We start from the raw sequence: 15,344 nt of genomic DNA on the forward strand, positions 1-15,344 counted from the left end.
AAAATTTGTCCCAAAGTGTAGTTATTAAATTCTATATTTGAATGATTTGTATTGATATTGGTATATACATATAAGGACACTGCATTCCTTGACTGGAATTTTGCAGACATATTTGGTATTAACTAAATTAGAATATTTGTGGTCCATACTTCTGTTTAAGACAGAATATTTGTGGTTTCATACCTGCCTGAATCTCCATATTGTAACCAAGGAATGACAGAATAAAGAAAAAATAAAAAATAAAGCACAAAAATATAAAGACTCATTATAAATATGCATAAAATAGAAGAACCAATTAAAGAAAAAGATAATGAGTTGATTTTTAAATAGTGATTTGGGGTAAAATGGTGGGAAGTTGATATAGCTTTCTTGGATCCTGTGAGAGACATTAAATTTAAATGTCACTGTTATACATAAATAGTTATCAATTTGTAACCAAAGATAAAGGAAAAACAAGGGAATGATGAAAAGTAGTGGCAAAAGAAAAGGTTAAAAGAATTCCAAGAAATTTAAAAGTATGAATGGAATAGAGATATATCAGACAAAGGTATTATACTGATGTAAGAAAAAAGTAAGAGAATGTATAGATTGATGGAACCATATAGGGTATATAGAAGGTGAAGTACTATAACTATAGTTTTTCTCATTCTCTCTCTCTATATCTCTCTCTCTCTCTCTCTAATTCATTCATGTCTACCACCTAAGCAAATTATCATGATGAAACTCCCTCTGCAGCAAGCACTCCAAAAAAGTGAATACATTCCTCATCAAAATCTTCTTACCCTTAAATTTACCTCATTGAACACAACCTTCTCATTCACAATCCCCACAATTCCAAAACAATGAAACCTTTTCTTTTCTTTCTCATCACATTCTTATTCTTTTCCCAAACACAGTTGCTACCACTAGTTTCCTCTGCCACAACAACTATTCCCTTTCAACTCATAAGCCTCCTCTCAATAAAATCCTCCCTCATTGACCCTCTAAATCATCTCAATGATTGGAAAAATAACCCTTCTGATTCCAATAACCAGCAAGACCCAATTTGGTGTTCTTGGACAGGAATCAATTGCCACCCAAAAACAGCTCAAATTACTTCCCTTAATCTCTCTAACCTCAACCTTTCAGGCATAATCTCGCCCAAAATCCGCTACTTAACTACGTTAACTCACTTGAACATTAGTGGAAATGACTTCAATGGAACTTTCCAAACAGCAATTTTTCAACTCAATGAGCTTAGAACACTGGACATCAGCCATAACTCATTCAACTCAACTTTCCCACCTGGAATTTCAAAGCTTAGATTCTTAAGAGTCTTCAATGCTTACAGTAACAGTTTCGTAGGCCCTCTCCCCGAAGAATTTATCAGGCTACCTTTTTTAGAACACCTTAACCTCGGTGGAAGCTACTTCAGTGGCAAAATCCCTCAAAGTTATGGAACTTTCAAAAGACTCAAATTTCTTTATTTGGCTGGTAATGCATTGGAAGGTTCACTACCACCTCAACTAGGCTTATTATCAGAGTTACAACGCTTGGAAATCGGATACAACTCCTACTCAGGAGCAATACCAGTGGAATTAACAATGTTGTCTAATCTCAAGTACTTGGATATCTCAGGTGCCAACATTTCTGGTCAAGTGATTCCTGAACTAGGTAACTTATCCATGCTTGAAACACTGCTTCTCTTCAAAAATCATTTACATGGTGAAATCCCATCAAGCATAGGAAAGTTGAAATCATTGCAAGCTCTTGATTTATCGGAAAATGAACTCACTGGTTCGATTCCATCAGAAATAACAATGTTGAAGGAGATAGTAGATTTGAGGCTCATGTATAACAAGCTAAAAGGTGAAATTCCACAAGAAATTGGTGACCTTCCAAAACTCAACACTTTCCATATTTTCAACAACTCATTCACCGGTGCATTACCACCAAAACTCGGTTCTAACGGGTTACTACAATTACTCGATGTTTCCACAAACTCGCTCCAAGGTTCAATCCCTATCAACATTTGCAAAGGAAACAATCTTGTAAAATTCAATATCTTCAACAACAAATTCACCAATAACCTTCCATCATCACTCACAAATTGCACCTCACTCATTCGAGTTCGTATCCAAAACAACAATCTCAATGGGTCAATTCCACAAACACTTACAATGCTTCCAAATTTAACCTACCTTGATTTAAGCAACAACAATTTCAAAGGGGAAATTCCTCAAGAATTTGGGAGCCTACAATATCTAAACATCTCAGGAAACTCTTTTGAAAGCGAATTACCTAACAGCATTTGGAATTCAAGTAATCTTCAGATTTTCTCAGCTTCATTCTCGAAAATCACCGGTCAAATTCCCGATTTTTCTGATTGCAAATCGATCTACAAGATCGAATTACAAGGAAATTCAATCACCGGCACAATTCCATGGAACATTGGTGATTGCGAAAAACTGCTTCAGTTAAACCTAAGCAAAAACAACCTCACCGGAATCATTCCTTACGAAATCTCAACTCTTCCTTCAATCACCGACGTTGATCTCTCGCAAAACTCACTCACTGGAACAATTCCATCAAGCTTCAACAATTGCTCAACTCTCGAAAATTTCAACATCAGTTTCAATTCCCTTACCGGAGCAATCCCTTCCTCCGGCGTCTTCCAAAGCCTCCATCCTTCTTCCTACTCCGGCAATGAAAATCTCTGTGGTGTTCTCTTAGCCAAACCCTGCGCCGATGAAGCAGTCACCTCCGGCGAAAACGAACTCCAAGTTCACCGTCAACAACCGAAGAAAACCGCCGGCGCAATTGTTTGGATCATCGCCGCCGCGTTTGGGATCGGACTCTTCGTCCTCGTCGCCGGAACACGGTGTTTTCAAACAAACTATAACCGTCGATTTAACGGTAATGACGCTAACGGCGAAGTTGGACCGTGGAAGTTAACGGCGTTTCAACGGTTAAATTTCACAGCGGAAGACGTTCTCGAATGCGTTTCAATGTCTGATAAAATCTTAGGAATGGGATCCACTGGAACTGTTTATAAAGCGGAACTTCCAGGTGGCGAAATCATAGCCGTTAAAAAGCTTTGGTCAAAACAAAAGGAGAATAGTACTATAATCCGACGGAGGAGAGGGGTTCTAGCTGAAGTGGATGTATTAGGAAATGTGAGACACAGGAATATTGTGAGATTGTTAGGGTGTTGTAGTAACAAGGAAATTACCATGTTGCTTTATGAGTATATGCCAAATGGTAACCTTGATGAGTTTTTGCATGCAAAGAATAAAGGGGACAATATGGTAATTGTGAGTGATTGGTTTACTAGGTATAAGATAGCTTTGGGTGTGGCACAAGGGATAAGTTATCTACACCATGATTGTGATCCGGTGATCGTGCATAGAGATCTTAAACCTAGTAATATTTTGTTGGATGGTGAGATGGAAGCTAGAGTGGCAGATTTTGGTGTTGCTAAGTTGATTCAAACGGACGAGTCTATGTCTGTTATTGCTGGTTCCTATGGTTACATTGCTCCGGGTAAGGATCAACTCATTTCATTTATAATATCAGTTTTAACATAATATGGAATATAATCATGAATACTTTAATTTTTATTTTTATTATCATAATTTTTAAAGAAATGTTCCCTCTTGTTAATTATTTTATCTTCATTATGTGCATTATGATCTATGACATTATCTTATCTTATCTTAGGAGTATATAGATGTATAAAGTGAGTGAGGGAGTATGAACATCACTTTGATACATAACTTTGATGGATGCTATATATATTGATATGTTAAGGTGTGGTGAAATGTGGTTGATTTTGGATTAGGAGTGTTTGACTTGAAGACATAATCAATAGATCTTAGTTGTTGTTTTATGATATGGTTGCAAAGACATTAAAACTTTGGATGTTATGGTCTAGATTGTTTTTGAAGTAATGGTCTAGATTGTTTTTTTTTTTTGTTTTTGAGAGCTAATGGTCTAGATTGTTTGGACTAACCTTTTTCAAAAATTCTACCACATTATGTTATCCAATTTTTGTGCACTATGTCTAAGAGATGAAGATTTTCAATGTTGTGACAAAATTCGGTGCATGGGTAGGTGTACTATTGCGCATGGGTCTTTATTTTCACTTTCACAAGTTGCTTTTTTTTTGTCCATCATCTTCAAATATTTTATGATGGCCCACTTAAAATATTGTCAATTATCACAACTACTTTGAATCATGATGATGGTGACTTTGAATTTTTGATAATCCTTTAAAGTAAAACGAGTGGAATGAGTTAAAGCTAGTGTAGTGTGTGTTTGGTCTTATTATGGAACTATTAATTACTTAATCGTACATGATAATAATAAAAGGGTGTTGTTTGAATTTTGCAGAATATGCTTATACACTCCAAGTTGATGAGAAGAGTGACATATACAGCTATGGAGTGGTATTAATGGAAATTTTAAGTGGAAAACGCTCTGTAGATCAAGAATTTGGTGATGGGAATAGCATTGTAGATTGGGTTAAATCCAAAATAAAGAGCAAAGATGGAATTGAAGGTATATTAGACAAGAATGCTGGTGCAGGGTGTAATTCAGTGAGGGAAGAAATGAAACAAATGCTTAGAATTGCATTGCTTTGCACAAGTAGAAATCCAGCTGATAGACCTTCAATGAGAGATGTTGTGTTGATGCTTCAAGCTGCTAAACCTAAAAGGAAATTGTTTGATAGTGTTGTTGTAAGTCATTGTGCTAGTGGTGACAATGTTGATGGTGGTGGAGGTGATGATATTCCATTGGCTCAAAAGCCAATTACCAATGAAAGCTAGTTTAATATGTTTATAAGATTGAGATGGGTTTTCTTTTTTTCTTCTTTTTCTTTTTGATATTTTTCTTATTGTGGGGGATTGGTATAGGAGAGAAAGTGATTTTCTGTTTTTATTTTCAATGGAATTTCAAAGTCTTATTTGTCCTAGCTAATTTGTCATGACTCTTGTTTCATAATGTTTATATATTAAGAAGTGTGTGCGGAAAAAATGCATGATAGGATTACCTTGTTGGATTAGTAATAACTAGTATGGACACCCGTGCCAAGCACGGGCTAGAATTTCGTCATTTTCAATGGAGAGAATATTGTGATGTATCAAGTGTCACTTAAATATCAACATTGGATAAGATATTGGAGGTTGAAGAACAAATAAGTGAAAAATAAATCATATCCTTAAGTCTTAAAATTTTGAATGAAAATGTAACATCATTTTCACTTGTGTGATTGCTCTTTCTGCAATGCGTTGATTCACACAAGTGTTGGCTCCCCATAAGTTTCAATGGTGATATCATATCCGCTTCAACATTTTTGGGGAGCATAAGTGGTTTTTGGTGGTGGATCGCAGACACAAAAAGTCTCATACTTAATGGAGAGATGTTAATGTGTCAAGTGTGAGTTAAAATAACACATTGAATGCAATAGTAGATGTTGAGAAACATATAAGTGAGATGACTCATATATCTAATTCTTAAAATTTTGGGTGAAGTTGTGATGTCAATCTTACTTGTGTGTTTGCTTTTAACCTAATGTTATGATACAATCGAATAAAGGTTCCCACACAAGTCTCAACACTATGATGATTTCTTTTGTTAGTTTTTTTTGTGTCATTTGTTTAATTTTGTATCTTATATTTTAGTTTTGGGATGTCATTCATTTTCAAGCAATTTTTTAATCAACCTTTATTATATTAAATCATTCACTTCTGATCTTTGGTGCAATTTGACAATGAAAATATAGACGTGTTCTACTATGTTAATAAAATACAAGTTTATTATACATTTTAAATTGATGTGATATTTTTTTAATGAATCTATTATTTTAGTAGTATAATTACCCAATTCCAACTCCTTCAACAAATTCATAAAACTACCAGCAAATCATTTTATTTCCTGTACTCTCACAAATAAAGCACACACTCCTTAGTTTTTCCCTTATCATTTATCTCGTACATAAATTCTTTTTTCATCTTATTTCTTTTTCTAATTTACTTTCTCTTTTCTTTTAAAAAAAAAAAAAGAGGAAAAAACACACCCATATATGAAACCTCCACCAACCATATTTTTTTACCTTGTTGTGCCATTAAGCTTATTTGATTATCTCATCATATCACAAATACAAATAGTCTGACACTTGAGGGTAAGACGTTAATGTGTCATGTGTGATTTAAACTTCTATATTCAGGGCCGTCTTAACAAATTCATAGGCCCGGTTTTAATTTTATAAGGGATGCAAAAAAAAAAAAATCTGGACCCCAAAAAAATAAATAAGTCATTTAAAAAAAAAATTAAAAAACACACTTTGGAGGGTCTTGAACACATGACCTCACACTCAACAAAAAATGGCCATGCCACTAAAGCAAGCTGTACAAATTTAATTAATTTGCTTTTAATAGATATATAACCATTATTTTCGTGACTTACATATAAAAAAAAAAAAATTTGGACCCCAAAAAATTGGAGGCCCGGTGCCGTCGCCTAGCCTCGACGGGCTATGGGCCGGCCCTGTCTATATTATATGTAAGAGTAGATATTGAACAACATATAAGTGAGAGGACTAATATACCCAAAACCTTAAGGTTTTGAGTTTAGATGTGGTGAATTTCACGTGTATGGTTTCTCTTCGTCAAATGTGATGATTAAACCCATTATAGGCACTCTAGGGGTGTGTTTGTTTCAAGTTATAATTTTTTATTCCCGGGAATAAAATGATAGAAATGTATATGCCTATGTTTGTTACAAGTTTACTAAATTTTATTCCCGGGTATAAAATGTTCCTGGGAATAGAAAAAATTTCCCAAGGAAAAGGGTGGGAATAAAGTTCCCATGGAGATGGGAATAAATTCATAAATAGTTTACCTATTATAATCCCTATTTTTATGGTTCCTAGGAATATTATAAAGCTAACCAAACATATTTTTCCTAAATTCCTTGGAATAAAATTCCCATCTTTATATTCCAAGGAATGTTATTCCTAGGAATAAATTTGGTAAACTTGAAACAAACACACCCTAGGAAATCTGAATATCGTGATGAATTGTTTTGTTTGGTTTTCGATTTCGTTTCCTTAATTTTTTTTATATTAAATATACATTTTTTAAAGTCATTCACTTTTATGCAAATGTTTTTATCCAACCTCTATTATTTAAAATACATTCACTTTCGCTTTTTGTGAGATCTAACAATGAAAAAATGCATGTGCTTTATTGAGCAGACAAAGTGATATTTTAAAATTATGTGACATTTTCTTATTGCATTTTTTTTTTTGTAGAATAATCACTTGTAAACCTCCAATTCCTACAACTAAACCATAAAATTACCAGTAACTCACACTATTTTCAATACTTTCATGGATGAAACACTCACTACCTTTTTTCTATCATTTCTCTTATTTTCAAATTACTTTTTCAGATTCTATATTTTTCTAATTTCATTTCTCTCTTTTAATGAAAGTTAGAATTATAAACCTCTCTCCATGAAATCACTATCAATCCACTGTTTAACCATATTATGCCTCCTTCTGACCTTATTTAATTATTTCACCATATCAGAAATGCAGACAGTCTCACACTTAAGGAAGATATGTTAAAATGTTAATTGTGATTTAAAATTTCACATAAGATACAATAGTAGATGTTGAGACACATATAAATGAGATGACCAATATAAGAGTATATGTTTAATTTTTATATTAAATTTAAATTTTTGGTTGTTGTTCATTTTCATGGATATTTTTTTATTAATTCATATTATTTTAAATTTCTTCATTTTGTGTCTTTGGTAGAATTTAACCATAGGAAAACAATAATGTGTCATGCTGAATTAACAAAATATGTGTTTAATTATTAGAATTTCTTAAATTTTATTTTGTTTTTTTAGTTAAGTTTAATTTTTGGGAAGTTAATCACTCAAAGACTTAAATATGTCTATAGCCCCAGCAAATAAGACTCAGTTGAATTTTAGTCCCTGTACTTACTAATCCTCCCAAAATTTCCCTGCAATTATTAATCACTTGAAATTTGGTCCAAATCACATTTGATTACTTATGTGGCACATGACTAGTGATGTGGCGATGATGTGGCTTAATCTGACTGGGAAAGGACATGGATGACTAAGCAAATGACATCTGAAATGACCACTTTACCCTTAATGAAACTTGACAAAGGCAAAATGACCATTATACCCTTCTTTCTTCTTCCTTCCACCACCACCACCACCATTGTTCTCTTCCCGGTGGAAACAATCATCACTCCTTCAACAGAATCAACAAAAATAAAATTAGTAACACTCAACAACAAATTTCATTCCATTCATCCTTTCACTTTTAATTTCACACTCAACAGACAAATTACCATCAAATTTGTTAGCACACTCTAATCAACACAAACATATTCAACACCAACATATACATTTTTGTCACAAACAAATTCATATTTTTTTTCTTCTGATTTTTTACTTCGTGTTTCTTGTTATCTGAACTTCACCATCTTTCCTTGTTATGTCTCTCTCATTACCACTCTCTCGTCTCTCACGCGAACCACCGCTACGACGTCCACCAGATAACCACCGCACCACTTACTGTCACGACCTCCGTCGTCTCCATCTTCATCCTCCGACGTCCACCAGACCTGAACCTAGAAATTAATGTTGCTGAAGCAAGATTTCGTACGGCGAAGCTCCTTTTCGACCTCAACGGAGGATGGTTTGATGCCAGAGATTCAGTTCCCTGTCGTGCCGTTGAATATATGTAAAATCGACGACTTCGTTGATTACATTGTTACTGGATCATAGAGTCATAAAATTGTGAAAGGACATAAATATTGTAAACCAAACGTGATTTGGTTTGGGGAAAAGTATACAAAGATTCCATCTTTTGATGAATTGAAACAGAACCCAGAAGTTAGGTTTTTGCATATTTTTGCTAATGAAACAATTCATGGTGTTGAGTTTAAGAATGAACCAACACCCAGTAATCAAAATGGGATTTTTGTATAATGATATTGATGAGAGCAATGAGTTTTTTAGGTGTCATGTTGAGAAATCTGTTAGGTCTTTGATGAATGTTCCTTTCACTTTGGAGAAAATGTCCTATTAGGAAGGAGGAAGAAGATAAAATGTCGAGATTAGTAAAAAAAAAAAAAATGTCGAGAAAGAAGAGGGAAGAAGAAAGAAAAGAAAGAAATGGACAGACAATGGCATTATTGTCTTTTTGCGGTTCCCAGGTTTCATTAAGGAAAAAATGAAACTTCATGTCTGAAAAGCTGAGTTAGCGAGGTAGTTTCGCAGTCAGCTGGTGCCACGTATGCGCCACGTAAGTAATCAGATGCCACATATGTGAAGAATGTTAATTAGGGCCAAATTTCAAGTGATTAACAATTGCAAGGAAAAAATGGTAGGATTAGCAAGTACATGGACTAAAATTCAACCAAGGCCTATTTGCAGGGACTATAAACATATTTGAGCCATACTAAAAAATCTCCAACTTATTTGACTTGCTAGATTCTTTATAACCTCATGGACAATACACGCACTTTTTTTTGCGGTGTCATTTATTTCAATCTCAAATTTAATTTACATCTTCTTTGTTTTTCTAATTTTCTTTCTCTTTTCGCTTGAAAGAAAGGAACATAAATCCCCCTTCATTAAATCACCACCAAACCACTTTTTTTTTTTTTTATCTGTTGTGCCTCCATTTGACCTTATTTGACTATGTGATATAATTACGGACACAGAGAGTCGCACACTTGGGGATAGATGTTTATGTCAAGTATGAGTTAAAGTTCTACAATTGATGGAATAGTATATGTTGAATAACATATATGGGAGATGACCCATATATACGTGCCTAGATATTTTGAATGAAGATCTAATATTAATATTCTTACTTGTCTGGTTTCTCATATCAGTGGCGGAGTCCTTCATAGGCTGGGGTGGGCCACGGCCCACCCGGAAAAATTAAAAAATCAACGATTATAGATCTATTTTGCGATATTTTATGCAATTTTGTATCGGTTTTATGTTTTGGTTGATCCAAATTCCTGCAAAGTGGTGTAGTGGCCCACCCAAAAATTTAAATAATTCAATTATAGGTCTATTTTGCGAGATTTTATACTATTTTATGTCGGTTTTAGGTTTCGGTTGATCCAAATTCCCGCAAATCGGTGTAGTGGTCCACCCGAAAAATTTAAATAATTCAATTATAGATCTAATTTGTGAGACTTTAAACAATTTTTCAATAATTAATTTTAGTGGCCCACCCTAACATTTTTTTCTGGCTCCGCCACTGTCTCATATAGTCTAATACAATGAGAAAACCTAATATAAGCTCCATGAGAAGTACCAAAATTATAATGATTTGTTTTGTTATTTTTTTGTTGTAATTTGTTTAATTTTTTTTTTTTATCTTAAATTTTATATTTTTGATTTCATTCACTTTCGTTCATTTTTTTTTTTTTTGTTCAAATTTCTTTGCCTTTTTTAGAGTATGGGCAAAGGAGAAAGTTAGTTATCAAGTGCCAACCTAGTTGAGACGTCGTGTATTTATCTTTAAACTTTTACATTCTATTCATTTATTAAAAAAAATCTTCACCTTTGGTCTTTTTTGGGATCTCACAAAAAGAAAACGTAGATGTGTTATACAAATTTAACAAAATAAATGTTTATTAGACATTTAAAATTAATATGAATTTTTTTTAATAAGTGTAATATCGTAGTGCATCGTCGCCATATAACATTTATACTATCAACATACTCCATCATATTTCAACGTTAACATCTAATTCATCGATTAACAACATATCTACATATCAAATATATATAGTTTACATCTTCGTTATTTCAATATCATGTTTAGAACACACATCCCTCATTAGTTGTATCCTCTTATTCTTGTAGGCTCATTAAGTTTAGGAACATATTTTCATATATAGTTTAATCATTACTATCTTCTATTGTTTTAAGCCACTCTCACAAGTTCATGTTTTGGACTCGTCATTACCTTGAGGTAATCACTCCTATTTATGCCTAAGCACACTTATTTATTAGACATATCTTTTATGGACCCTTACTTTCACTTGACACGCTAATGGCTTGCTTAGACTCACTATCGCTTTCATAGTTATTTTAGAGTCTATAAAAAAGGTTGTGCTGAAATTTCCTGAAAAACGCGGCATGACCCAGACGTGATGTTCAAACCAATATGGAATTAAATCTAATACACACATCTACAACTTTCATGAAGACTACCAAACCTAATTCGGAACATAAAGTGACAGAACAATTGATTTTCCTATGTATGGGGAAAGAGGACGACCTTGCTGACCCCTGATGACCCTTGTGTAGTACTTTCATGATATCTTGAGTTCTCGATACTTAAATAGAGTCCCTCCAAAGGCCAGCGAAAGATAACATCCATATATATAGTGTTCATGAAGACACGAAAACCTAATTATGAACAAAGAAGTCCCGGTTATTATTTTTATTTTTCAGTTACAGAAATCGAAAAGAGCACGACCATGTTGACCTCTGTGTAGTATTTTGATCATATCTAGAGTTCTAGACGTTAGAATAAGGTCAAACAAACACCCAATTAAGGCTAACATTCATATATACAATTTTCATGAAGACACCAAAACCTAAATATGTACAGGAAAGTCTCAGTGTTTATTTTTGTTTCAGTTAGCGTTTTCTGCGATTTCACATCTACGATTTAGCCTTAAGGGATTTTTCCTACCTTCGTTTTCGACCCTAAACTCGCCAAACCTCAGCCTAATCTTCACTCCATGACTACCCTATCATTCATACACTAATTATTCGTTAACCTACCGAAATATCCACTCTTTTTAAGACTAAAACTCAATTCAAAAACCTAAACTGGTTTTCCTCAATTCTCATATTTCAATTCGTTAATCGTCATTCTCTCGTCAAAATTCACATCATAACACTAACAACATATTAAAACCCTTCCGTCATAAATTAATATACCCTAAAGTGCAAAGATTCCCCCGTTTACCTCGATGTTTTGCAAATTGATGAATTCCAACGGTTGAATCTCTACTTGGCGGTCTCTTTATGCCTTCTTTCCTCTTAACCCTAGTTTTATTCTTTTGCCTCCGCTATCTTTTTCTATTTTTGTTGTAATCCTAATTCTCTAATCTCCTCCTCTATTTATAACCACCAAGAGTTTGTTTCTCACTTAATCTTTTTAATAGGCCTACTATCTGCACACCCTCATATTGGTTACTAATTCTATTATAACTATTTGGCTCCACTATTTACACCTTATTCTATTTATTTAATTAAAACACAACTTAACTTACTTACTTAAACCTCCGTTTTACTAATACGCCTCTATTCTCTCATTTTTGCTAAAAATATGCCTTTTTCCTTAATATCTAATATTCTCCTATTTTTCAAGAATTAACTGATTCATCTATTCGCTCAATACCCACAACTTTTATCGAAAACATTAACAGAGAATTACCTAATAATACTAATATTAATCATATTAAATAACAATAATACTAATAAATTAATATTAAAAATCGGGGTGTTACAGAAAGATATAGGCAATTAGAACAAAATGTTATAATACTAGTCTAATACAATATTTGATTCATAACTACATTAATGCAGTTTAAGTTTAGTATTAATTTATTTTAAAACATAGGTTAATTTGATTTTGCAAGTGGTGTCGTCTTAAGGGTAAGAGGTTGACATTGTAATCACAACATACATGTTTGTAATCCCACTCGAGACAGTCTAAAAATAGTTTCGCTTTCCATTTTTGTTAAGAAAATAAACTATTTTGATTAATCTATATAATATAAATTTAGGACCTATTTTATAGACTTTTATGGAAATGAATTACTATTGTTTTGGTGTTGCCACATGTCCCTTTCATTTTTTACAAATGCTCTCACCATATTGATCCTCACAACATGCTCTCACCACAATCATCCTCACATATTTGTATTTAATGTTCATGTATAAAAGGAAGTTTTACAATATCAAATTCTATTACTTGAATTTATATTAGAAATCAAACATTTCGAATTCAAAAAGTACAAATTTGAATCAAATAATTTTTTTTAATAATCAAATAGTTGAAATTAAAATTCTTTCAAAAAAGATAGTTTAAATTAAAATATTTGAATTCAAAGATTAAAATAAAACAATTGATTGAATTATTCAAAAAAAAAAAAATATTAATAATAACGCATAATAGTGTTTATTCAAAAAAAAAACACAAAATAATGTTAGACATTTCTTACTTTTTATTTTCGTAATAATGATATTAATGGTATTAGACAAATTATTATTTTTTTAACAAAATAGCTTTTAAATTAAATTTCTTATTAAGTGTGTTGCTCTATTTCAATTTTTTTTTGAGTGATAAAAATTTAATTGCTCATTAAATGTTATTTCCATTGCTATTATAGTTTGCTTAATAGCTAAGACATTAGCTCGAATTTTATTAGTGTAACTATGACCGATTGATACCCTATCAAATTTTTTTTTTTGGCCAATCCATGAATTTTTTTATGCAGTAATGAAATGAACTAACTTTTATTCTTATTTTTTTTGGTTTTATATAATTGACATTTAAATAGATTTTTTTTTTTAGGGAAGATAGTAACTAAAATTTGAAATAAAAAAAATTAAGAAAATCTTTTTTTTTTGAATAATAATTAAGAAAATCTTTTAAATGCATTGAATATGCATTAATCTTATTTTTAATTTGGTCAATGATTTGCATAAGTTTTTTTTTTTTTTTGCTAAAAAAGCTTCAAATTTCAAATAAACATAATTTGGGTATAATTATGCATTGAATTACTTTAACACAAAAAAAAAAAAAAAAAAAAAACATAACCTTATCAATCAATAATTGCCTTGATACACGTCCTATTCCTTTTTTTTTTTTTTTTTTATAATGTTAATAAAAATGTTATTTTACCAAATTACCTTAAGAAAAATGTCTATAAATTAGACATATGGTCAACATCATCTCACATCACAACTCCTCTCACACTTTTTTTCTATTTTTTTAGTTGTTTATTATTTGTTCTCTGTAGCTCTTAACAACCAAATAACTCTCAAATACGCTTTTGTTTCTGATCTTCTAATTGTTTGCTCATGGCTTGTGGAAGATATACACAAAGATAAACTCCTTTACTCATAAAAAATGGTTATAAAGGATAGCAAGACTGTTTTATGGTAGCAAGACTATTTTACAGTTTTTATTGCATTCAAATTATCAAAATCAAGACTTTTACATGTTATAGTTGTTTCTTCATTTTTTTTTTTGTATTTACATTTTTATATTGTTTGTTTTTTCGTAGTTTTGTATATTTAAATTATTTATTTTGGTTTCCGATGTGATTAAAAATGGTGACTCGCTGGAAGAAGAGTCATATAATGAATCCTTCAACAAAAAAAGAGAGAGTATATAACGAAGCATTACATAGAATTGAGGAAAAAATGTATTTATTCTATTGGAAATATCAGTGTTGTGGGATGTGAATGCGCCTTTTATTCCCATGATTTGTAATTATTAATTAATTTTATATGACATAAACATGAACAAATCAATATATGAATAATTGTGTGTTAATTTACATTTTTTATATGCCCCATCACTTGATATGTATAAATGTGTATTAATTTACATTCTTGCATAAATAATGCATTCTCACTTCAATTTTAGTAGTAAAATCAAATCAAAATATCTTCTCCCCTCAAAATCAAAATCAAAATATCTTCTATTATTAAATATATTTACTCTCATTTATTAACTTTAATGAGAATATTTTCATAAAAACAATTATTCCGCATTGATTCTAACATATATTAATGAGAATATTTTCATTAATCAATAATGAAGTCCTTAAGTCATCGCATTATAATATTTCAAATAAAAGTTAGATTTTTTTTAGGAACTCTGCTAAATGATAAATTTTAATAAATATAATTATAATTGTTTATGATCAATTATAACCCTTAATTAGTGGATAGTTCGTAGTGCCCCATTCATTCTTCGGTGATGTGAAGAAAAAAAAAATCGGATATATTAATGAGAATATTTTCATTAATCAATAATGAAGTCTTAAGTCATCGCATTATAATATCTTAAATAAAAGTTAGATTTTTTTTGAGGAATTCTGCTAAATGATAAATTTTAATAAATATAATTATAACTGTAAATGATCAATTATAACCCTTAATTAGTGGATAGTTCGTAGTGCCCCATTCATTTTTCGGTGACGTGAAGAAATTTTTTTCGGTTATAGCATTAACTAAATTAAAATACTAAAATGTTGGAT

The 15,344-nt window shown here is 31.7% G+C and overlaps 1 protein-coding gene across 1 annotated transcript; it reads left to right on the forward strand.

The window, feature by feature from the left end:
• Positions 1-516: 516 nt before the first annotated feature.
• LOC25491892 (leucine-rich repeat receptor-like protein kinase TDR) lies at positions 517-4,997 on the forward strand. The gene is made up of 2 exons (XM_013599936.3): positions 517-3,522; positions 4,372-4,997. The coding sequence occupies exons 1-2, from the start codon at positions 843-845 to the stop codon at positions 4,806-4,808; spliced, it is 3,117 nt and encodes a 1,038-aa protein (XP_013455390.1). The 5' UTR covers positions 517-842; the 3' UTR covers positions 4,809-4,997.
• Positions 4,998-15,344: the final 10,347 nt, after the last annotated feature.

The sequence above is a fragment of the Medicago truncatula genome, chromosome 4 (assembly GCF_003473485.1).
Source record: "Medicago truncatula cultivar Jemalong A17 chromosome 4, MtrunA17r5.0-ANR, whole genome shotgun sequence".
NCBI lineage: Eukaryota > Viridiplantae > Streptophyta > Magnoliopsida > Fabales > Fabaceae > Medicago > Medicago truncatula.